The sequence below is a fragment of the Xiphophorus couchianus genome, chromosome 6 (genome assembly GCF_001444195.1).
Source record: "Xiphophorus couchianus chromosome 6, X_couchianus-1.0, whole genome shotgun sequence".
Taxonomy (NCBI): Eukaryota; Metazoa; Chordata; class Actinopteri; order Cyprinodontiformes; family Poeciliidae; genus Xiphophorus; species Xiphophorus couchianus.
In genome coordinates this window covers 2,146,087-2,170,244 of record NC_040233.1, presented here as the reverse complement: position 1 = coordinate 2,170,244, position 24,158 = coordinate 2,146,087, and the positions used below count along the sequence as shown (strand labels likewise).

The 24,158-nt window shown below is 39.7% G+C and overlaps 2 protein-coding genes across 5 annotated transcripts; both read right to left on the bottom strand.

Annotated features, from left to right (window-relative positions):
- Positions 1 to 789: 789 nt before the first annotated feature.
- On the bottom strand, positions 790 to 16,847 carry LOC114146492 (dipeptidyl-peptidase 9). Of its 4 annotated transcripts, none has more exons than XM_028020591.1 (21): positions 16,665 to 16,847; positions 15,700 to 15,790; positions 15,374 to 15,612; positions 15,068 to 15,180; positions 13,155 to 13,328; positions 11,798 to 11,969; positions 11,409 to 11,519; positions 11,199 to 11,327; positions 11,028 to 11,089; positions 10,785 to 10,885; positions 10,017 to 10,194; positions 9,769 to 9,931; positions 9,588 to 9,688; positions 7,325 to 7,477; positions 7,058 to 7,193; positions 6,651 to 6,796; positions 6,424 to 6,570; positions 6,177 to 6,329; positions 4,634 to 4,776; positions 4,017 to 4,128; positions 790 to 1,659 (listed from the first exon to the last, which is right to left on the bottom strand). In XM_028020591.1, exons 2-21 carry the CDS (start codon positions 15,753 to 15,755, stop codon positions 1,567 to 1,569), a joined length of 2,682 nt encoding a protein of 893 aa, XP_027876392.1. In that variant the 5' UTR covers positions 15,756 to 15,790; positions 16,665 to 16,847; the 3' UTR covers positions 790 to 1,566. The 4 variants fall into 4 exon arrangements, with proteins under 4 accessions (XP_027876392.1, XP_027876393.1, XP_027876394.1 ...); XM_028020592.1 differs by having other exon boundaries at positions 11,798 to 11,966; XM_028020593.1 differs by having other exon boundaries at positions 9,588 to 9,667; positions 16,665 to 16,846.
- A 1,056-nt stretch (positions 16,848 to 17,903) lies between these two features.
- rps15 (ribosomal protein S15) lies at positions 17,904 to 21,176 on the bottom strand. Its single transcript, XM_028021746.1, has 4 exons — positions 21,081 to 21,176; positions 20,592 to 20,677; positions 19,024 to 19,258; positions 17,904 to 18,074 (listed from the first exon to the last, which is right to left on the bottom strand). The coding sequence occupies exons 1-4, from the start codon at positions 21,081 to 21,083 to the stop codon at positions 17,961 to 17,963; spliced, it is 438 nt and encodes a 145-aa protein (XP_027877547.1). The 5' UTR covers positions 21,084 to 21,176; the 3' UTR covers positions 17,904 to 17,960.
- Positions 21,177 to 24,158: the final 2,982 nt, after the last annotated feature.

Below are 24,158 nucleotides of genomic sequence, written 5' to 3'. Positions count from 1 at the left end.
AGGTCTGGCAGTAATAATTCCTCAGAGCAGATTGGGAAAGTTAATTCATTTCAAATATTTGGTTCAATGCTGGGAATTTACAATTTAATAAGGGTGGTCTTTTTTTGTAGTTTGTACAGAAATTGTATGATTTTTTGTAAAATTGTAACTGTAAAGATTTGTACTGAAAATACAAAATTTTATAAAAAATTTTATAAAAATGAAAAAAATTTAAAACTGTATTTTAAAGAGCCGGCTGTGTAGTTAGTTTATATAATGTATTTGACTTAGTGAAAGTTTCTGAAATAAATCGTCTTTTCAATAACATTTGTTAATTGTCATCCTTAGCAGGATCCCAGTCACACTAAGAAACTTAAAGCAAAATGGCTAAAAAAAAAAACACATCAGTCCCTAAATGATCCAAACTCCAGATCTCAGATCATTTCTGCAGTGGGACCTCAAAGCTCACTGAGCAGATGCAATGTTGCAAAATGAAATGTGTAAACATTTCTCCTCATCATCTCAGAGACAAGTGTAGCTCTAAACACTCCTAAAGGTTGTTCTAAAAACCACTAAAACATGGGTGAACTTATTTGTCCTGTTTCTTTTAATCTATGCTAAATCATGACGTTGTACAATCTCACCATTAGATTTTAAATAACTGTAGTATCTGGTAGTTTAGATGATTTTTCCTATGTGCTGATACACACGGTAAAACCCAGCAACTGGTTTCCATAGAACTTGCAGGTCACGTCCTTCCCAGCTGCTGCCTGAACCAGGCTGAACTAGACCACACAACCAAAAAGCATGTGACCCATTCATTCATTTATTCATCGTCATGTACAAACTGGATTTCAGGTGGTACAAAGCGGCTGTAAGACTTTGCTGCTCCCCCTCCTGTTGTCTTTATTGCAGTAAAAAAAAAAAAAAAGAAAAAGAAAAGAAATACCAGCATGATCAAGAGTCAAGAGGTACTTTTGGCAAATATAAATTATATAGAGAGAAGGCAAGCAGACATCTTTAGCAACATAATGCGAGAGGAGACAAAGGTATCAACGAGTAGCTTCCATCAGTCGGCAGTTAGAAAAAAAAAAAGGAATAAAAATTCATAAAAATATTTTATTCTAAACAACAAATAGTTAAAACAGGTGGATACAGGAAGAGCATCGATCTTCTTCCTTTCTCTGGTGTTATTCAGACTGCATGTTCCTAAGTCAAAATGTGTGTGTATGTGGAAAAGGAAGTGGGATGTGTGTATGTGCAGTGTGAGAGTTCATACCAGTAAATACGTGTAAAGATTCCATTTGCGTCCCACTTCCTACTGCTGAGCAGTTTGGAGGGCGGAAAAAGAAAACCACATTGGGCTGGGAAACGTGACTTAGTGTGACACAAACTGCTGATTGTTGTTCTGCTTCCAGGTTGGACTAGACGCTCAGTCCTACTGGCACAGGAGGACGGGGGAGAAAAACAGTAGAGCTGCAGAGTGAAACGACATGAGAAACATGGCTGCTGCTCCTGGGTGACAAACTGGCAACAGGAGGACACAGAGAATAAAGACGGGGTGATCTGGAGGCCCACAGTCTGGCTTTAGAGGTATTGTTGTAGAAAGTGCAGCAGCATGATCTCGTAGTGCTCCCCAGACTCAGGGCAGCGAATGCTGTGCCGCTCGTTGGGGTAAACCTGCAATAATGAAGCAGAGCGACAAGAACACATCAGAGAGAATTTCATCTCAGCAACACAGATGCAGCAAAGCATAGCTGCATTTGTTAAACAAATACAAGAAATAAATACAGTAAAGCCCAAGTTTAGTTGATCAAAAAGTTTGAATATTACTAGTATTTAAAAAATATAATCAGATTAATCGCACTCTGGCACTGTGATTAATCACAACAAATCACTATATTTAACTTTATAAGCCTGAAATATAAACATGCACACAGTTGTGCTTCTGACAGGAATGGTGTCCTGGGTAAGCTCCTCCTCCTCCTTTAATTGGTTGGAGAGCGGCAGGCTCTCCAACCAATTAAAATGCAAGACATTATCTGATTTCCTTTTTGTAGTAGAAAGAAGGCAATGTGGTCTGTCAGTATTCAACAGCAACTAATGGAAACTTACTTCACCACACATGGATACAAGCAGTAGAAAACATGTTCAGACTGACAGATAAGATATATTTTATCTCTAGTTCCTGGGTGCTCCACCACTTCCTGATGGCACCCTGGGCAATTGCCCCTAAAGCCCACATCAAATTGCTGCTGTATGCACATTTTCAAAAAATGTTTTATCATTTCAAGCCAAAACATGTCTGAAGATTCTCAGTTTCCCAGGTTTTTATATTCATCAATGTTTAAAGGAAGTCAGGAATAAGACTTCCTTTAAACATTCATGGAATGTTTAAATAATGGAATGTTATATTATTGTTTTGGGGGATTTTCAGTCATATTCCTGACTTCCTTTAAGCATAAAGGAAATCAGGAATATGACTTCCTTTGAAAGAAGAATATGACTTCCTTTTAAAGAAGTCAGGAATATGACTTAGACTGTCATATTCCTGACTTCCTTTAAGCATAAAGGAAGTCAGGAATATGAAGTCATATTGGAAGCCATATTCCTTTAAACCAGTGTTTCCCAACCCTGGTCCTCAAGGCACACTGTCCTACATGTTTTAGAGGTTTCCCTGCTTTAATGTGCCTGATTCAACTGATTGCAGTTCAACAAACGCCTGTTAATCAGTCATCAATTGAAATCAGCTGGACTGAAGCAAGGAAATACCTAAAACATGCAGGGCAGTGTGCCTTGAGGACCAGGGTTGGGAAACACTGCTTTAAACATATCTCATTTTTTGAGATGATAAAACATTTTTTGAAATGTTTTATCATCTCAAACCAAAACATGTCTGAATATTCTGTTTTCCAGGTTTTTATATGCACGAATGTTTAAAGGAAGTCATGTTGTTTTAAATGTTCATTTAGAAACATTCCTCTCCAATCATTCTCTATGGAACTTGTGTGACGAGGCGACAGTCTCTGGTTCTCATCCAGCTGAGTGACCACCATAACTCCTGCATGAGAAATGTAGAGCTACTACATATGAACATGCAGGCTGGTGACACAACACAAGAAAGTTGAAAAATGTTCAACTTTTGTTGCTGACTGTTGTCACAGAAAACTTTGCTGCTGTTTGTCGCTCACAGTGCGTCTGTCCCATAATGCATTGCTGTGAACGAGGTAACCCTCAGTGGGAGAGAGGCTTTTAGGTCATAATAGGTAGTTTGATTAATCTGTATTATGTAATATTAACATGTTCAAATATTCAGATAAATCACGTGTTTGCATTTACAGCCCTAAATATGACATAAACAGAAAAAAAGGATTTCTGACCCACAACATTTACAGTTTGGTGGCCTGCACAGTTATTAGGGCATGGCCAGCAGCAGCTCATTTGCATAAGGTGATGTAGCACTAAGACATCGCATTCCTTAATGGGTTCAACACAGGCAGAACTAATTGGGTGAAATCTCAATATCTGACAATGATTTTATGTATTAAATGTAATGAACATGTTTTGTATAGGCCACAGACGTATCCTTGCTTGTTTAAGGAAGCATAATAGTGGACTTTTGAAATCCTCTCTCATCAGTCTCATGCAGTGATCATTTTGTTAAGGAATGAAGACAAGACATAACAAAGAGATGACCTCTGACCTCTAATACCAATCATGTGGAAAAGCAGGACGAGTTTAGAAATCAGCCAATGAGGCATGATCTAAAGTTGTTTCAAATAAGAAAAATCTCTCTTTTTGTATTGCAACAAAACAACTTGTTTTATGTTCATATTATTGGTTTTTGGGATTTTCTGCCAATTTTATATATTTTTTAAATTATTTTTACCAAACTTAATTTTAGTTTTTGCTTTTTCATTTATCTACATGTGATGTTGTGAAGAATTTGGTCAACTGAGGTTGTAAATTTTGACAAGCAAATCTGGATTTTCATTTGCTGTAAGCCACAGTGAGCTAAATCAACACATGACACTGACCTGAAGCTGGTAGGGCTTCCCAGCTCGGATTATCTGGGACACCAGGAAGTTGGTGTGGAAAAAGTGCACATTCTCATCTAAAAAGCCGTGGAGGATCAGCAAACGGTTGGGCCTGTGAGGAAGAGCAGGTTAAGATGAGCAAGTTCCACAGGGCGCGCTGGATGTTGGGTCCTAACGGACTCACAGAGACGTTTCAAAATAGTTCAAATACTTCACTCTGACTTTAGAATCCGAGAGCGGTGCTCTAACATGTTGTCTGTCAGATCACACTCCTTCAAGCTCCAAGTAAAAAAAATCCTGTTCTATCCTGGTTTGTCTCTAATATGACAGATTTCTACTGTAGCTAACTGGTGAAATAATTCAATAAAAATAATTTCAAAATCCTGCACTTCAAGCTGCTAATAGCTTCGTTAGATATTTTCAGCTCTTTTAACTCTAAAATAATCTGGAGTGCAGACAGAGATCTAGGAGAAGGTAAATGTTCAAACTGTCTTTTCTGCATGCACTTTAAAAGCATAAATCACATTTCAAAACAAGCATCCTGCAGTCAGGAACAATCATGAAGAACATCACTGTGCTAAGTCGGGGCAGGCAGACGGTGTGTGCTGTGTACTGACTCGCTAGGCAGCTTGTCCACATGCAGAGCCACTGAGCCCTCCTCATAGCCCTGCTGGTTGTTCTCAGGCACATCCATGTAGCGCTCCGTGTAGCCTGTGTCGTAGGCCATCCACACGGTCACCGGGGCGCCAGCGATAGCCAACTGCAGCAAAACGGAAAGGAATCTAGCATCAAACGCTTGCTTAGTTAGGAAAATTTCTCGAAATCAGCTGTGTGTGTTAACAGAGCAAGATCTTTAGAAAGAGAAACTGGGTTCATAGCTTTAAATCCACATTTACAAACTCACCTTCCAGCTTTGAAAATAACAAGCTTAGAAAAGAACTATTGGCAATTCTCTAAATCAAGCTGATGATCATTTACTGCTCAACACTGACACCATGTGGTTGGAGAGAGCAGCTTCAATACCAACATGGAAGTTAATAATCAGCTAATTTAGTAACAAAGTCAACATTACCTGGAGTATGTTGGTAATAGTGTAATAGTGTGAACATTCATGAAACTCATGGCTAGATACAAGTTCAAATCCAAAACAACAATCAAAATAACACACAAAACATGATAAATCCAGTTTTAAATCCAGACTCAAAACAGCCCATTTGCAGAAAAAACACACTCAGAACTGAAAGTCAAAAATGTATAAAAAAAAACATTTACATTTTAGATCAATCTTTTTTTCTTCTTTGAATCAACAATTAGCAAACACCAGGTGGAACTGTGCATCTGTTGAGTTTATTATATTAACTATTTCTCAGTCTAGTGCTTCACTGAACATTTGAAAACGCTTAATAGAGGAATGTTGGTGTGATGACTTCCTAAAGGCAGGTATCGGACAGAGCAGGAGCTTCTTAAAGAGAAAGAAGCCCAATTCAAGGCATTAAATTGCAAAGTCTGATTATTATTTTTTAAAGATTTTATCAGCTGAAATGGCCTTTATTTTTTATTTGATAGTGGTCAGACAGGAATCGGGTTGATGGAGAGGGGGAAGACATGCAACAAAGGTCATGGAGTTGGGGCTGGGACTCAAACCCATGTCGGGACTGAGACCTCCGTATGTGGGTTGAGCGCCACCGCAGCGCCCCAAGTACAAAATCTAATTTCTTTTAAGTCATGCTTGACATGACATAATTACTTGATTGTGCTAAAAAAATATACTATACGGCTGGAAAACACATACTACTGTCCCTTTAAGAAAAGGAATTGAATTATCTATCCATTACTAATATTGTATGAAATAGGTTTAAATGGCTAAATAAAAAAAGTTAAAAATAATCAGCAGAAAGAGCCAAGATTTTATCTGGCTGTTATAATAATTGATAGAATACTTAATTACTAAGATAATTATCTGTTGCAGCCGTAGTGTATATAGAATATAATATAAAATCACAATAAATACATTGAAGTTTGTGGTCGTAACATGGCAAAATGTTAAAAATTGCTGTGGGTATGAAAACTAAAATGTGGTTTCAACAATTAGCACTAAGAGACAGAAGTAACAGTGCTAACATCAAAACAGAAACTCTTTCAGGAACAAGACTTGCTAACCTTGAAGATGTTGGGTCGCTGGATGAGGCCCATCAGAGAGAGGAAACCGCCATACGACCAGCCATGAATGGCAACACGACTCAGGTCCACAAAATTAAACTTCTCAGCCACGTACTGCAGACCCTCCACCTGGTCCTCTATCTCCACCTGACCCTGGACAGTTCAAGTTGAGTTGTTTATTGCAGCTTTGTTTTCAGTTCAAACAGTTGCATTTATATTCAAGCTTGGTGTCAGTATCTCAGTCTACCATTTTGTTTTTCAGAGCTCCTTCAAATTCCAGGCCCCTCTGACAGGAACCCCTTCCATCAATGACGACCACAGCATAGCCGAGAGAAGCCAGCGTGTTGAGACGGAGGTACTTCATCCCCTTGAAAGAGTTGTTAACCAGCTGCACCTGAACACACCCAATCACAGACATTCTGGAAATGAATTCCCCATTTTCTTAGTTGTCTTAAAGTGATCGTGCCTACAAACCTGAGGGCCACCGTACACAAACAGAACAGTTGGGTGTTTCCTGCCAGGCTGCAGGTTGTGAGGTTTGTACACCATCCCATACAGCTGGAAGCCCGACTTCCCCGGAAAGTCAAAAATCTCCGGTGGGTTGTAATCTCCAGGGCAACCTGGAAGACCATGATCAACGCAAAGCAGAGAAGGAGCATCCCAATTAGGACATTCCTAATAACAGCGGCATTTCTTTTAACATGAAAATCTCACTGAAGTTTGGGTAACTAGTAACCCATGCTGATATCAAAATCTAACCTAGTGACATAATTTTGAAGTTTATACATTCTTTGCTCATTGGCTCATTTCTTCTGCAACAATGAATGCTTGGAAGCTGGTGAACGGATCTGGTTTGCTTTAGCTATGCTGCTGTTCTGTACCTGGTGGTTCCATCAAGCTGGCCCAGAACTCTGGAACCACTCGCAGGGGCTCATCTTCTAAGCTGGTCAGCTTGTACAAGTGAACACATGGAGGTGTGCTCACGTTACTGTAGTGGCTCACAAAAAAATCAAAGTTCTGAAAGGGGAGAGAGAAACGTCAGAGAGGAAGCGACATTAGTAATGAGAAGGCTGGTATGGAGTGGAAGCCAGAGTAGTGGCATGAGCAAATATCTCAGAGTGCAAGTAAAGACACAAGTGAAAGAGTACCTGACTAACAGAGCAGCAGTGAGAGAATCCAGGCTTGGTTAGTCTGACCACGTCGCCCGGAGACTCATAGCTGACCACATACAGGTGGTGCTCCAAAGGCGTGTCCCTGGTGCCCTGGAAATATACCAGCTTGGTTCCTTCATTCACCCAAATCTAATAAGAGAACAGGGAGAGAAAGCTTACAGCAGCAGGAAAAAGCAGGAAGCTAGAAAGAGTAAAGGGAATGATGAGACAGCCAATGGGAAGCACTTATGAAACATATAATCATCTAGAAGAACCCCACAAATATTAGGTTCTTATCTCTAAACTCACATGTTTAGAGTTACTTTTGTACCATAATAAATGAAACACTAACTAACATTTTGACATGTAATGACAGCACTTTGAAATGTATAATGTTTCAATTGTTGATTTTTGTGTTTTTCTGATGTAAAGCACTTTGAACTGCCTTGTTACTAAAATGTACAATACAAATGAACTTGACTGGACTTGGCATTTTATGCACCACAATGGCATGGCGCATGTGTTGTTGTTTATTTGAGGTTTGATTTACTAATACACTGCCTGGCCAAAAAAAAAATTGCCACCTGGATTTAACTAAGCAAATAGGTTCAAGCCTCCTATTGGATAAGTACTGCATAGACGATTATCTTTCAGCTGGCAACAAGTTATTTAACCCCAGCTGATGCAATGAGTAACTCCTCATTTCTTAAACAACCATGGCAAAAGACACATCCTGTGGTCATGGAAAAGACGTTAGTCTGTTTAAGAAGGGTCAAATCATTGGCATGCATCAAGCAGAGAAAACATCTAAGGAGATTGCAGAAACTACTAGAATTGGGTTAAGAACTGTCCAACGCATCATTAAAAACTGGAAGGATGGTGGGGAACCATCGTCTTCCAGGAAGAAATGTGGTCGGAAAAAAATCCTGAATGATCCGTGATCGGCGATTATTTAAACATTTGGTCAAATCAAATCGAAGAAAAACAACAGCAGAACTCAGGAGTATGTTTAATTGTGAATGCAAAAGCATTTCCACACGCACAATGGCGAGTGGAAGGGGTTGGGATTGAACAGCTGTGTAGCCGTAAGAAAACCTCTAATCAGTAAGGCTAACCAGAAAAAAAGGCTTCAGTTTGCTAGGGAGTATAAAGATTGGACTCTGGAGGAATGGAAGAGGGTCATGTGGTCTGATGAGTCCAGATTTACCCTGTTCCAGAGTGATGGGCGCATCAGGGTAAGAAGAGAGGCTGGTGAAGTGATGTACCCATCATGCCTAGTGCCTACTGTACAAGCCTATGGGGGCAGTGCTATGATCTGGGGTTGCTGCAGTTGGTCAGGTCTAGGTTCAGCAACATTGTGTGCCCAAAGAATGAGGTCAGCTGACTACCTGAATATACTGAATGACCAGGTTATTCCATCAATGGATTTTGTCTTCCCAAATGGAACGGGCATATTCCAAGATGACAATGCCAGGATTCATCGGGCTCACATTGTGAAAGAGTGGTTCAGGGAGCATGAGACATCTTTTTCACACATGGATTGGTCACAACAGAGTCCAGACCTTAACCCCATTGAGAATCTTTGGAGAATCTGGAGAAGGCTTTGCGCAGTGGTCAGACTCTCCCATCATCAATACAAGATCTTGGTGAAAGATTAATGCAACACTGGATGGAAATAAATCTTGTGACACTGAAGAAGCTTATTGAAACAATGCCACAGCGAATGCGGACTGTAATCAAAGCTAAAGGCGGTCCAACAAAATATTAGCGAGTGTGACCATTTTTTGGTGACGACTTCTTTTTTGGCCAGGCAGTGTATAACATGTGCTGAGGACCGAATGTTTTTTGGTCCGACTTCCTGATTTTAACATATAAGACTGATATGACACTGTCATAAATATAACATAACACCTGTTATGAACAAGAAGTCTTTATGAATGTTTACGTCTGTTGTCATGAAGGTCATTCAGTAAATAATGAGACTTTTAATGCAAAGTTTACACTTTTAATGGACTTTTAATGGAACTTTGCATTAAAAGTGTCATTTAAAAAATGGCCTTCAGTCATAAGGCCATTTGGTAAATGACATTCATTCATAAAGACTCCTTCATGTTCATGACTGTTATGTCATGTTTATGACAGTGTCATGTCAGTCTTATGCAGACCCCTTCAAATAAAGCGCTACTGTTTCTATTTATATGTCAAAATCAGGAAGTCAGACTCCCAGAAGCATTTACACAGCTTTCCCTGAAGCGTTTACCTTTGAACCATGTCTGGACAGAACTTCCCATTCTCCACTGGTCAACGTAACCTCCTCCTTGATTGCACATTTAAAATTTCCTGTAAAAAAAAAAGAAGAATCTGTTGACATAATTGAAGAGCAAACACTGACTACTTTTTGCTGATCTATTTTTGAGTAATGCAGAAACATTTTTTCTCACCCTCCACATGATGGTATTCCTCTGTCCAGTGGTGGTAGCCTGGCTGTAACAGTGAGGTGATTTTATAGAGGTGGCTGAAGCCTGTTTTAGACTCATTTACCCAAATGAAAGTAAACTCATCTTCTGTTGTTGTTTGAATAAAAGGATAGAATATATCATGAACCTGCAAAATTAAAGACAAAACTGTGTAAAACTATAAAACGACTCCAATCACATGTCAATCAAGCAGCGTAGAAAAATGTTTTCACATTTATCCAGACGTCAGTGGCCTCTTCATAAATGATGTATGGCTGAGTGCAGCTGGGCACAGCCTCCAGACTGTCCTGCCTCAGGGTGGAGTCTTCTGTGATGGGGATGAAGAGCGCTGGAGGCAGCAGAACAAGCTGCAGCTTCCTCTGGCTGCGGTCCAGCAGCACTGCCCAACCGCTGGCACCAAACACAGCAAAGTTTTTATGCTGGGAGAAACTCTTAAGGCTGCAAGATGTAACTTTTAGAAATTTTTTTAATATATATTTGTTGAAACTGTCACTAAGTCGTCACGGTATAGTACACAATTGTAAATAATCTGTATAGTCATAGTGACAGTTGACAGCTGGAGATAGACACCAGCACTCCCAATAGGATAAGGGTGTAAGAAAATGGATGGACGGATGGATAAAAAAAAAGTTACATATTGCAGCTTTAAAGAAAACATCTTAAAACACAGCTAATATCAATATAAAGTAAATTCCTCACTAGGGGTGCACCAATAAATCAGCCCTAATTTCCTTAATTTTGGATTACTGGTGATGGACTGATACATGTGAAACCGATATTACCCACCAATCTGAACTACCCACACAAAGATCTGAAAATCAGCCACAGTTTCCGTTAGCTCTGCTGTAGAGAGCGCCAACTGTAAATGGTTTTGCAAAGTATGGTATATTGGAATAGGACTCATCACACACAAACACTTTACTTTCTTTCTTGGCATCATATAAATAACAACACACCAAAACCTTTTCAATTCCACTTACTATTTTCCGTCTATCGTCCATCCTGCTCTGGCAATGTATTCTGTTCCAGGAAACAAGGTGCTAAATGGGACGACCAGCTCTTTATCTTGTGTGCTAATAATCTGAAGCACACCCATCCACCCACACGCACGCATACCCCACATACACGCACGCCCACACACACACACACACCCAGACACATATTTGTAAAATTAAATATTCAATCAGATGAATTCCAACATGAACAGATGAAAAGTAACCCACTTTTCCTTGATGGTCCATCCTGATCTCTGCCAGTTTTAGAGTAGCCTGGGGATTTTTACTACCTATGCACATGGATAGACACACGTTTAATATTAGAACATTAAATGACTTCAAATAAAAAATAAAAGTAAAAAAAACAACACACACACACACACAAAGGCTGGGATTGACCTGTGCGAGGATATCGGTACGCATCTGCTTTCCTCTCCTCCAGAGCCGGAGACGGAACGTGAATAATTTCTACTTCGGTCTCATCCACCTCCTCATACAGAAGGTGCAACGTTTTCCCTCCATCAGGATCTACAGGAACAAACAAGGCAGAAGCCATTGTGAAAAGAACCTGACACAGCTTCGCAGACTGGCTGAGAGTTCAGCGCTGACCTGCTGCTGCAAATGGACTCCACCAGTAACCAGTGAAACGGTCAAACTCCTCCTGGATGACAAACGTTGCTACACCTGCAGATCTGGGGTCCTCTTTGACGTTGTCCAAACCTGGGAGATGACGCAGGGATTACAAAGGGGAGCGCATTCAGTTCAGTAGAAATTGTTCTGTTGAAAAGTAACTTTTAATTCTAAAAGAATTAGCTAAGATAATCTCCATTTCATCATGCTATTGTTTCTTTCTTTGGCACAATCTGAGTTAAAAACTGTCAATTTTTCTTCCTTACAAACAAATAAACAGAGAGAACAGCAGGTGCATGTCGTCTGTCGTCTTTGTGATTGTCACTTGAAGCACATGAAACCAACGATCAGACAGAAAAGTCCCAAACCTTTGTGGCAGTATGTCAGCCTGCGCTCCTCTCCCGTCTTGATGTTGGCTATCCACAGGTCATTGTTGTTAATGAAGGCTATAAAATCTGGGTGTCCGGGGCAGATCTTGGGGTCCATGCGGGTGCCTGAGCACTGGCTCTTTATCTCCACTGGTTTTACTGGGGCAGACTGCTGAAACAGATAAGCAGTCTGAGCCAAAAGGCCTGTTCACAGTGGATGACTTAGCAAAACTTAATATAATTACCAACAGTATTTACAAACTGTTGGTAATTCCTTTTGTAGTACTGATGACTCACTGGTCAGAACCACGCTGCAGACACAGAGAATCTAGACTGCGTTCACAGTCCTGATACTCAAGTCCAAGGTTTTACTGACTTTTTTTTTTTTGCAAGGTCATTCAAACTACTGAATGATGTCAAAACCCAACCCAAAGTGACCTGCAGAAGAACGCATGTATCACAAAGAGGGATGCTGGAAAAGTAATAATGGATGCCGCAATATATGGATGGGCCTTAAAGGGACAGTATTATGTATTTACCAGACACATAGTACCATGTTATAGCACAAGCTAGATGCTATGTTAACTTCAGTTGTTATAAAAATACTATATATGTCAAACATGACTTAAGAGAAATTTGACTTCATAATTTAACACCTTGAAATTGGGCCTCTGTCTTTAACAATGCTTTATCTTTCTAAAAGAAAGATAAGGCGTTAGATTTGCCTTCAGGAAGTCATCATGACATTGATGAGGTTTTCTGTGGTGGAAATTTTTTCATCAGGTAATATATTATGACTTTATTAATCTGATGTTGATGTCACAACATATTACCAAATGTATTGGATTCCAGCTTTTTTCTCATCTTCCCTCCAACTTTCTGAGCGTCTCTAACGTTCAGAAAGTATAGCGCCCCCATAGCGCCCTCTGGTGGCCTCCACCTTGAAAAACACTGATTTAAGAGACGCAGCTGTTGGAAAACCTTTTCTGTCACTGCACACAGTAGAACAACCAGTTGTTGGGCACAGGTGCATTACACATTACAAATGTGCAGGCTGGTCTGGATTGCTTTTTAATAAACTAAGTCATCATTTGACAGTTGTCAAATGAACTGCATTCTTTATTTTCTCTTGTTATTTGTGTTTATTATTAAGACTTGAAGGTAATCTGCATTCTATTTAGGAGGTTTTTAGATTTTCATTTCTACTGGATTTTGAAAACCATGTATCATTTCCCTGAGCTGTGTGCTGCTTTGTGTTGGTCCATCGCTTAAAACTAAAAAAAAAGACGAAAGTTTGTGGCTGCATGATGCAGATGTAATAATTGTTCTTTGAGTTAAATGGAAGCGATGTACTCACGATGAAGCCGTTGTTGCCTCCATCTTGACAGTAGAAGAGACTGTTGCTGGCCTGGAACAGGAACAGGCCCATCTTATCGTGGTAGTCATACGACGTGATCCCAAACGCTCCCAAACGCTTCCGCTCTCTCAGCAGCTCCTCCTCTCGAGAGTAAGCCCCTTGGTGCGGAGTTGCCTAGGAGACGCAGGAGGAAGCTAAAAGTAAGCTCCTTTTCAGTTCGCTACTGAATTGTTTCTTTGAAAGTTTGCTTCATACGTAGTTTGCTTTCATTCTCGCAAAAAAATAAAAATAAAACATGGTTGGATCAGCAGATTAACTCCAAACAGGTTTGATTATTTTTAAGGTGATGGAGGTGTGTAGACAATCACACGCGTTTAAGTAGCTGCATAAAGGTGAGTCGCCAAGTGTGGAGCGCTTATGCTCTGATGGAAAACATCGCCAACGGAAGGATCCAGAGGGAGCGATTGATCATATTGATCTGCTGGGAAAAGTTGATGATGGTTTATTAGTGTTTAGATTAATCCAGACTGATTATCCTGGAGCTCTGAGCAGAACTTATAGAAGGAGCCGTGCAGTACCGGTACCAGTCCAGCTGCAGTCATCCTTCAGTGGAGCCGCCAGCTTTGTGAATGCGCCTTTGTGGACAGAAAGCATCTCTATTCTGTAAATGTACAACTTATGCATATGATTCCACTATTTGTAATAAACGTCCATTTTACCCACTCAAATGACTCTCTGTCTGTCTTTAAATCCCGGCTGAAGGCTCTGCTGTTCAAACAGGCATTTGCGCGATCTCTTTATTTCCTTTATATTATTATTTGGATTTTTTTTTCCTTTCTTTAAAATTTATTACTTTTATTTTTGTGAGGTTACCTTATGTTCCCTGAAAGCACCTTTTAAATAATATATATAATTATTATTATTATTATTATAAATACTTATACTGCTACAAACAAGGACATTGCCATGGTTATTGCTTCACATGGTGGCAGACTTTCGGGTATTTATACTGATTTACATATGTATTTATGGAGGCAACAGGGTGGACCAGCAGCTGCGCTCTACTTCCTGCAAATTTTGATTTATAAAGGAAAGGTGCACAGCCACGTGTATGAGCACAGTTTTACACATATTTTTTGTGCGCCGCACTTTTCTAAATTTTTCTGTACGCAAAATTTTAGTGTGAAAACTGCGCACTCTTTTCTGCATGAGGCCCCAGGTTTTTACTGGTTTATTCCAACATTTCCAGTTTTCACTGAGGTCTTTCAAAACTTTTGAAAGCTTTTCTAATTTATGTTTTCTTAAAGTTAGCTAATGATCCATTACGCTCATTTATACAAAGGCAAAACAGTTACAGAGTCACTAGAGAAAGGTCAGAACAGAACTGTAGAACCTCGTTTGGTCAGAACACTTTTTCATACAACGCTACACCTGAACTTAAAAAGTTTGTTCGCATGATTAAATCTTGGCTAAAGGAAAATCAAAGATGTGATCATTCTTAACGCTCAGATTTAAAGGATGAGAATGTTTGTGTGGGAGTGTATGTGTTAGTGAATTACTATTATATCTGCAATTTTTAGTGTGTTGGCTGAATGTGTGAGGATGTGAAGGTACTGAGGATAAGCAAGGACATTTATGTAAAATTGGCTGTTTATGAATATGTAGGGAGGAAAGGATTTGTATTTCTACTGCATTTGGATTTATAAATCATTTATATTTTAATATAGAGTTTTTATTATATGAATTTGGAGGTTGCAAGGTTGATGACATGAATATGTAGGCAGTAATGTAATGTACATGTATTCTTACTGTAATTGTTTTATTGATGGTATTAGCACAGTTCCTCTGAAAATCAAATATAATGCAAAATTAAGACTTTATGAGCAGACTGTTCAACCTTATGGAAAAGTCACCTGGAAGTGATCCAGCATCTGTTTCCATGACAACACTAAGAGCGCCTCCTTCCGGACCTTCTTGGGGATTTCTGAGTAGAGTAACGAGTTCTCTCTGCTTCCGTAAGGCATTCCTGGAAACAAGTAGAAGAAAAGCCTCAATGCAATTCCTCTACTGAAGTCAAAATATGAAACACAACAGAATGACTGTTTTTCCACATTACATTGCGACCAGAAAAACAAAAAAATTCAATAAAGAGAAAAAACACATAAACAGAAATTTTAAAAAACACAAACTCAAAGCTGATCCCGGGTTGGTAGACTTACCAAGGTAGTACAGCCGGTGGGAGTGGGGGCCGTTGTCATCCGTCTTCTGCACAAACTGGAAGTCATGGGGGGCCTTGTTGGCGATCATTCCCGAGTATTTTCTGCTACAGTGGATGATGTCACGCAGGCCCTCCCAAGAGTGTTTCTCCACAAAGAACTGAGACGGCACGTCGCCCATCTCCACCACCTCTGTGCTGTCCCACAGGCCGTCAACAGCCATCATGCTCACAGTCCAACAACTGCAGCAACAATACCAAGAACCAGTGAGCATTGGGTAAACAAACTCAATGTTCACTGAATCCCGAGGAGATTCACAAATATTCTACCTTTTCCAGATGCCCTCTTTCTTGTCACAACGCTTTACCTTCTTTCCTCTATGCATTCACCGATCAGCACTTCAGATCCCAAAAATGTAACCTGTTAACAGAACATTATAATGCATGATAAATCCAGCTGATGTACGGAGATAAAGCACTGCATTCGTAAGTTGAAATCAGCTAGTTCACTCAGATGTGAGTAAGACCAGCCTGACGCACAAACTGTAGGGAAAAACTGAGGCTCCGACCCACTAATGCTCCTGTTTTACCTTGCTGTTGGTAATTACAGTTGACTGACTGCTATGAAGTGTTCCCTTCCTCAAGAAACACTGATTCACAGTGGAGACAATCTGCACCGATGTCACCAGTCAGTCTGGTCTACAACAACTCTTCTGACTTCACATATTTGACTCCAGATTTGACAGAAAGAACATAAATAGTTTTTAAGAACTCTTAATTGTGTAGCCTTATGGGAGGCAGTGCGTCTCTAACGTTGATTTTTCAAAAAATAATTTAAAAAAAATGCATTTTTAAAACGAAACATTTATACATATCAGAGATCACTCCGTCTTACATGTGCCAACATCTGGGATCAATGTACAGCAAACCCCGGCTGGAACAGAACCACACCGGGGTCTGTTGGTTAGCTAGCCTACAATGGAGCTTTGTTCTCAGATTGCAAATCTTGAAAAACACCGGGAACACATAGTTGGCTGTTCGGATTTTTTTTTAACAGAACCAATATTACATTTCACAGTAACCACTGACAGCCATAGTTGTGAGAAACAGGAATTAATCAGTTTTCCTCCTTCGCTCCGTTTTGACAGGACTCTCCTCCTCTGTCACTTTCGTTCTCAAGCTAACTAGCTAGCTACCAGAGCTGGTAGCCGCTAAGTAGCGGCAGCGCTTTCGGAGAAAACCCATTCCAGTCAAGCTTCATTTGGGTGCAGGCTCAGATTTACCCCAGCACTTACCAGTTTGGCTACAGCTCCTTAAAGCGGTTATTACACGCTATTAGCTCAGTGTCAAACTGGTTTCGCGACTGCTAAAGGTTGAATCCATGGCCGAAACAGCCACACAAGATGCAGCTGGCTCACAGATCGGGAAGGAGGAACGTTGCTCCCGGTAGAGTACACATCGGTACTTTTTCCCAGGCGCACCGCTCAAGTTGAACCCCGTTGTAAGTGTTCAGTTAGATGAAACTCTATTTAACGTTCTAATCTGAGGAATGCTGACACCTGAAATAAATTTGAGCGTAAATCTTCATCAACCCCTTGTTTTACACAGAGATTAGCCCATAAACACTACGGGATGTCGGTAACACAGTGAAACTGTCCTTTTCTTCTGTAGAAAGCTGCTGGAAACAATTCTGATCTCTCTTCCGGCATTAAAGTATGTTTTTTTTCTTTACATGTTCAAATCAATCCAGATTACCAATTGAATGTATACAAAAACATTAGGCAATACATTTAAATAACTATAACTTCTTGAACATATGTTGAGATACATTGGCTACTCTAATCTTAGAATAGGCTTCATCATGTCTATGATTCTAAATGTATCGTATTCACAGGATTCAGCATTGAATCCTCTGAATGGTTCCATTATCGGCCCGTTTCCTTACAGCTCCTTCCGTTTTAAAGCTTTCTGATAGTAATGGTCTTTATTTGAAGCTGATCAGACTGGAAATATGTAGAGAAGAAATGCACTAAGTGTACCAGAATCGATAATCGAACCCCGGACGACTGCGTCGAAGACTTGGGAGCTTCGGCCGCTCCATCTCTGCGCAATCCAGTAGGAAGCCCTTTCAAACACCATTCCAAAATTAATTTTAGACCTATGTCAATCCTAAACAATAACAATAATAACGTATTTTCCCTGGTGAAGAATTAAAGCAAAATGAAGTAAACGTATTCCATGGAATGTGTTTAACCTTATAACTCCAATATCTTTGCCGTTGATTTCATAATGGCTGTTTGGTTTTTGTGTTTAAATTCCTTTAAACAGAGCTTAGCAGTTTTGTCAGCCAGTGAATGGCACCAAAATTGTCCTAAATATAGTCAAATAAAGGAGCAATTAATGAAATATGACATAAGAGGCCACTCAAAAACTCAAGAGGAAAATGTGGCCTTATTTAAGGATTTAAGGCCTGACACTTGGTAAGAGCCTACAAAAACCCAGAAAAAATGAAAAAATACAACCAGACACTACAGTTGTGTGGAGAAGCCCAGCTCATTTTTGGTTTTATTTATACAAACAATACAGCCATTCTACTTCAGAGGGATGAAACGAGAAGAATGTGTGGCTCCAATTCCAGGGCGACCATGCTTGACCGGCTTGTAGGTGATGGAGAATTCTCCTAGGTAATGGCCGCACATCTCAGGCTGTGGAGAGACAGGAAGTCCAGTCAGACTGGAAGCTTTCACATTAAAGCACACAACGGATTCAATCACAGGAAAGAGGAGCAGTTTCACTCTTCAGTGAACATTCAAAGATAGTAAATATGATATGCTCAACTATCAGCCATCATACCTACTGAAACCCTCAGTGCTTAACTGAGTTAGGGAGCTAACATGTCAGTCTAGCACGTTTCTCCCACGCTCTCTGCAGAGAAGCTGTGGCGCATACTTCTTGCATAATTTAAGGTTTTGGTTACTCACATTTAGTGTGTACCTTAGTATTTAATTTGTATTTTTGTATTCTTTTTTGCTTACTGTGTGTTATCTTTGTTTTTTGCCTGGGAGCTGCTGGTAACTTCAATTTCCTGAGGGAGTCTTCCCAAGGGATCAATAAAGTACAAGTCTAAGTCTACTTGTGACGTCATTAGCAATACTAAAGTATCTTAAAGAGACACTACACAATTACGGCTGTTACAAACAGCAGCAGTAATTTGGCCAGATTTGTACAGGAACATATGCATTTTACATATAGATGTCTGAAAATATGCAGAACTGGTTTTAACATCACCTCATTCAAATTCTGTGAAAATGAAATCTTTTAAGCTCCTTTGTTATCCAAGTATTAATTAATTAATTAAAATTACTACATCAGCCCTACGTAGTAATAAGCCAAGCTTTTCCCATATTACTGAAGTTAAACATATTTTATTAGTTGCAGATAAAGGAATGCTCTTATTGTATTTTAGACAAAAACTTGTATGTTTCTTATTTAAAAAGAATTTCATTATTTGCATTTTCAGACATATTTCAAATATACAAAACAATAATAAGTGGTGGAACGGAATAAAATCTGAACCTTTTTTCACCCGACTGTCAATGAATAATCAATAGAACCGAGTGTATCCCCCCGACTCATGGAGTCCGTCTCCCTCACCTTGATCTCCACCTGGTTGAAGGTCTTGCCATTGTACACCCCCACCATGGAGCCCACCATCTCAGGCAGGATCACCATGTCCCTCAAGTGGGTCTTCACCACCTCCGGTTTCTCCATCGGAGGAGCCTCCTTCTTAGCCTTGCGCAGGCGCTTGAGGAGGGACTGGTGCTTGCGGCGCAGGCCCCGGTTCAGCCTCCTCCTCTGGCGGGCGCAGTACAGCTGCATCAGCTGCTCGCTGTACAAACAACACACACAGCTGGAGTGAGACACTTCAGCAAGTACACACTGAAACACAGGTATGTCGGTACACGGTTATTCAGGGCGCTCATATGCAGAAATGCTCCCACACAATATTAATATCTGTATCAGTAACAATGTGCCTGATCCATAAGGGAAGAGCCATTTAGTCCAATTCTATGCTTTGTGCTCTGAGTGACATATTTATTTTACATTGGCTGTTCTACTCCTAATTGCACTGACTGTGGAAATTAAAGGTGTTTTTACATGTTTGACCGAGCGTGTGAACCAGTTGATGTATGAAAGTGTGCTGTACTGGTGCAGAATTATATACATTTGTAGTTCAATACTTTTGTCTAAAAAAAAAAAAGAAGTTTTAAGTCAGTCAGCAATAATTTTCTGCATTGAATCGGTATCAGCCGATACTAAATCTCAGATAATGGTATCACAAGTGAAAAGAGTGGATCGTACATCCTTAGTCGGGCCTTCGATTCCTGACTCTGGAATGTAGCTATACATTTTTTTCAAATATTTCAATAAGATGATCAAGAAAATAGCTTTTACAAAAGAAAGCTCCAATTTCCCCAGTTGAAACATCACAGCTCAAAGCGATCGGTGTAATAAGCGACCATTATTTCCCCGTCCCAGCAAAATCTGACGTCAACCTATTAATCGGTCCAACGTAGAGACCAGTTTGTTAGAAACTCAAAGTACTGATGACATACTGAAGGTCATGCTGACAACATATCGGTGTGGTCACAACATATTGGTGTTTAAAGTTTAAAGTGAATCAGATGAAGCACAGAGACGCAGAAAGCCATAAGAAGGAGATTGGATTCTACATGTCTGGTTCATTGAACCTGGAAGATGGAGAGATAACAGGAAGGCTGAGGTTGGTGCTGCAAAAATAGAATATTTTCTTATTGATCTTTCAACCTGTTATGGAATGTGCTGGACTTGGGAATGTTGTTAGCTTTTTTTTAGGATCTAGATTTTGTAGGGCTGGGGTCACAGCCTCCTGACCTCAGGGGGGCAGCGTCCTGCAACTTCTAGACACCTTTCTGCTTAAATTCACATGAACAAGCCTGACTGCAGGTGGGTTCCATAGGTCCAGGAACACATAAAACAATAACAGGACATGAATGTGGAATTACGTGCAAAACATTTTGTTGGAGAATAGATACATATATATTGTATAGATGTAAATGAAACCAAATGTGATTACAGCAAAAAGACACTTTAAAATCAACTCTTCACGGAACACTTTTGACATGTGGTGTTTGTTAAAACAGTAAAGACTATGGCAGGCCCGCCAGCACAGTGTCACTTACTAAGACATGTCCAGCAGTTGGTCAAGGTCCACACCTCTGTAGGTGAACTTCCTGAAGGTACGCTTCTTCTTGATCTCTGTGTCCGCCTGAAACAGACGAGCATTACTCCAGCGAGTGTGGCTAAACAGATTAGCATTCACCACTGGACGGGGATTAATATCTTACAAATATATCATTATTCATCATGAAACACTAAATGGTCAACTTCAAAATCCGCTTAGACAATTTACAACACAATTTACTTTAAATTACATCCACAAAGTGCGTTTGTCTACCGGCTTAGGCGAGCAAAGTCGGGCTAGGCTAAGGCTAAAACAAAGCCCTTATATGCAACTTTATCTGACATTTTAAGAAACAATTTTCAACTACAACTTGAACAAAACTCTTCTCAGGTTAGACGGTGCAACCAGGTTCCCCAACCATCAACGTAAAAGCTCAGATGGGAAAGGATTTCAGTTTAACAAGCACTGCTCTAGAACTGATACCTACCATCTTGCCCAATGATCCAAGGGAAAAGAACGTCCACAAGTCTCGTTAGGTGTGATATCGCGGGATTTAATGTAAGACGTTTTCCGGTGATTTTGTCCTCTGTGACCAGCAGATGGAGCATTTCGACCATAAAAAAACAACTATTTCCACTATGAAGGTTTTACCAGTTTTTGCCCCTCTTTTCTTTGACATAAACTGGTACCGATTGACAGCATTCTGAATACAGACACTGTTTCTCTTCAAGTACGAGGCTGGGACTTCATGTTCACCATGGACAAAGAGCTCAAACATTAAGCAAGAGATGCAATGGAACATCCAAGTCAAAGTCCAGAAATAAATCCATTTGAGAATCAGTGGCAAAACTTGAAAACTGGTGCTAAAAGATACTTTCTATCTGAAGCTTGAGCCTGAGTTGTTTTTGCAAAGAAGACTGAACAACAAATTTAGTCTGTAGATGTTGAAATCTGGTAGAGTCTTACCCCTGATTGAACTGCAGACATATTATCAGTGGTGGTTGCACATAAAAATAATATCAAGATGTGCCCAGGTGACAGGAAAATTAATATCAGCATCTCCATAAAGCTTGTCAGCAGACAGTGGTGCTGACTTTGGATTTGATAAGAAAGAGTGGACCAACAGAAGCGGATGACGTTTCTCCACAAATCATCAGTGACTGTGGAAACACATCAAGCAAGTTGAATTCTGTGCCTGTCTTCTCTTCTCCCAGTCCCTGGAATTCCTAATGAAATGCAAAATTCACTTCTACTAATCTGAAAAGAAAAAACTGAGCCATCGAGCAACAGTTATTTTTTTTTCTTACGGACAGACAGACAGACAGACAGAGAGATAGATAGATAGATAGATAGATAGATAGATAGATAGATAGATAGATAGATAGATAGATAGATAGATAGATAGATAGATAGATAGATAGATAGATAGATAGATAGATAGATAGATAGATAGAAATAAACTGAATTGAATAGATAGATAGATATTAATGAATTGATTATGATGTTCATTGCAATGCAATAAGGAAACTCCATGTTGAAATTTTAGGTATCTGCTTAAATGAAACCAGAAAGAAGAGGGTGGACTTAGATGCTTTCCTAGGTTTCATTTAAATTCAACTTCCTTATTCCTGTATAAGATTTTCCCGCAGCTCACTGTCCTCAAAGAGTGAACACATTATTTTTTTCTATCATCATACAGGTTTGTTTAAATATATAGTCACAGATCTAAGCAGACCAAATATTCCAACAGATAGTTAAACTAAACTGTTTAGGGCATGGCCTTGAAATGCTACTCTCTTTGTTGACATGAGAGATGTAAGTGTGGTGGGATATGAAGTGCCATTAAAAGCGAGACATAGGTCACCACAGGAAGGGGAAGTGGGGCATACAGCAGAGCAGAACTGAAGGCCGACTGTATTTTCAGTTGTCCACCTATGTCAGTTGTCTGCCTCTTGTATTACTTCAGATGTCCACTGTAGTTACAGACCTGTAATTTGCAGAAGTCCTGAGATGACTCTGCAGTTTCAGAGGCTGGCATTAACAGGAAAGATTAGTCTGGTTATGGCTGAAGGTTTTGCTAGTATATATATGGTTTGTATTTTGATTTTTGAAGATTTCTTTTTTAATTTAAATATTTTTTTTCATAACTTCTTCTTCAATTCACTTCACATATTACGTTTTTGGCCAAATTCTGACTTATGGTGGCCCCTCTTCATAAGAACTGACTACAGATTCTTAGTGAGAAGTATAATGTCATGGGTTCAAAATGTGGTAATCTGATCTATGAGCCATTTTATCACTCTTTAGTTTATCTTTAGTTGCATTGATTATTGCAGCAGTGTCTTTACAGGTCTGTTCTAAAAAAAAATCCATCCTCCAGCCTCAGCTGATCCAAAACGCTGCTGCTGTTGTTCTGACTAAAACCAGGAAGATAGAGCAAATTACCCAGTTTTGAAGTCTTTCACTGAGAGAGTGAACTTTAAAATACTGTTGGTAGTTTATAAATCACTGAACAACTTAGCAACACAAAACTTTAAAGATCTGCTGATGTTGTATCAACCTTCCAGACCTCTTACATCTTCTGGTTCTGGTTCTGGGGATGCAGAGCAGACCAGACATAGAGAAGCAGCATTCAGCTTCTACATAGGACATGTCTGGAACGAACTTCCAGAAAACTGCAAAACAGCTGAAACCCTGAGTTCCTTTATATCAAGGCTAAAAACCCATCTGTTTGGAGTTGCTTTTCAATCATAGTAACTGGAACATTGAGCAACTTATTTGAAATTTATGTGATAATTTTGATGACATTTGAGAAAAAGTGTGACTGTATGATGTTTTTATGATGTAAAGAATTTCAAACTGCCTTGTTGCTGAAATGTTCTGTACAAATAACCTTAACATAACTCTGTGATGCAGCACTCCATCCTGCTGAAAAATCCCAGATGACCAGCAGGTTGTGGTTGGACAGTTGGGGAAGTTGTTGCTGAGGAGCATTTGGCTAGCAGCTGAGCTCTGGGAGAGAACAGTGAGGAAGCTCGGTCCCTTAGATCAGAAGCTGTCAGGATGTTTCAGTGTTTGCGTCCTACCCAATTCATGGATCTTATCAAAATGCTGTAGTCCAAAGGTCTTGACCTTGACCAAGTCAAGTAAGGCCTGTAGAATTGTAGATGTGTTTGGTGATCTCTTGGATGAGTTTATATGCTTTTAAGCCAATACTTGTAGCCTGGTTCACCTTCTGCTCCATGTTTTTTCCATTTTTTTATGACATACTCTAGATCAATGGAGACTCATAGCCTCAGAAATGGATATCCCAGAACATTAATTACTGTGTTATATGTTGAATTTCTTAAATCAGGAAATTATTTCATCTATCCCCACGCAGACACTCAAACATTTGCTTTGGTTTAATTACAGCTCAGTGTGTTCTTTCAGAGAACCTTTTATTGAGTCCATATACTCAAATTACTAAATTATTTCAACCATCAATTGCTTCACCCCTGGCATTTACTCCAGTTATCTAAAATGTAGCAATCTGAAACAGCCCAGAGTGACAAATTAAGGAGAG

Bases quoted from the DNA above. Each gene is read 5' to 3' on its own strand.
- rps15 (XM_028021746.1), bottom strand. The intron at 19,259-20,591 runs GTAAGTGACACT...TTGTTTGTACAG, and splicing joins CAACTGCTGGACATGTCTTA to CGAGCAGCTGATGCAGCTGT. The intron at 18,075-19,023 runs GTGAGGGAGACG...GTCTCTCCACAG, and splicing joins TCAACCAGGTGGAGATCAAG to CCTGAGATGTGCGGCCATTA.
- LOC114146492 (XM_028020591.1), bottom strand. From the start codon at position 15,755: ATGCATAGAGGAAAGAAGGTAAAGCGTTGTGACAAGAAAGAGGGCATC. The intron at 7,478-9,587 runs GTAAACGCTTCA...TTCTCTTATTAG, and splicing joins TGTCCAGACATGGTTCAAAG to ATTTGGGTGAATGAAGGAAC. The intron at 6,571-6,650 runs GTTTGTAGGCAC...GGGTGTGTTCAG, and splicing joins TTGTGTACGGTGGCCCTCAG to GTGCAGCTGGTTAACAACTC.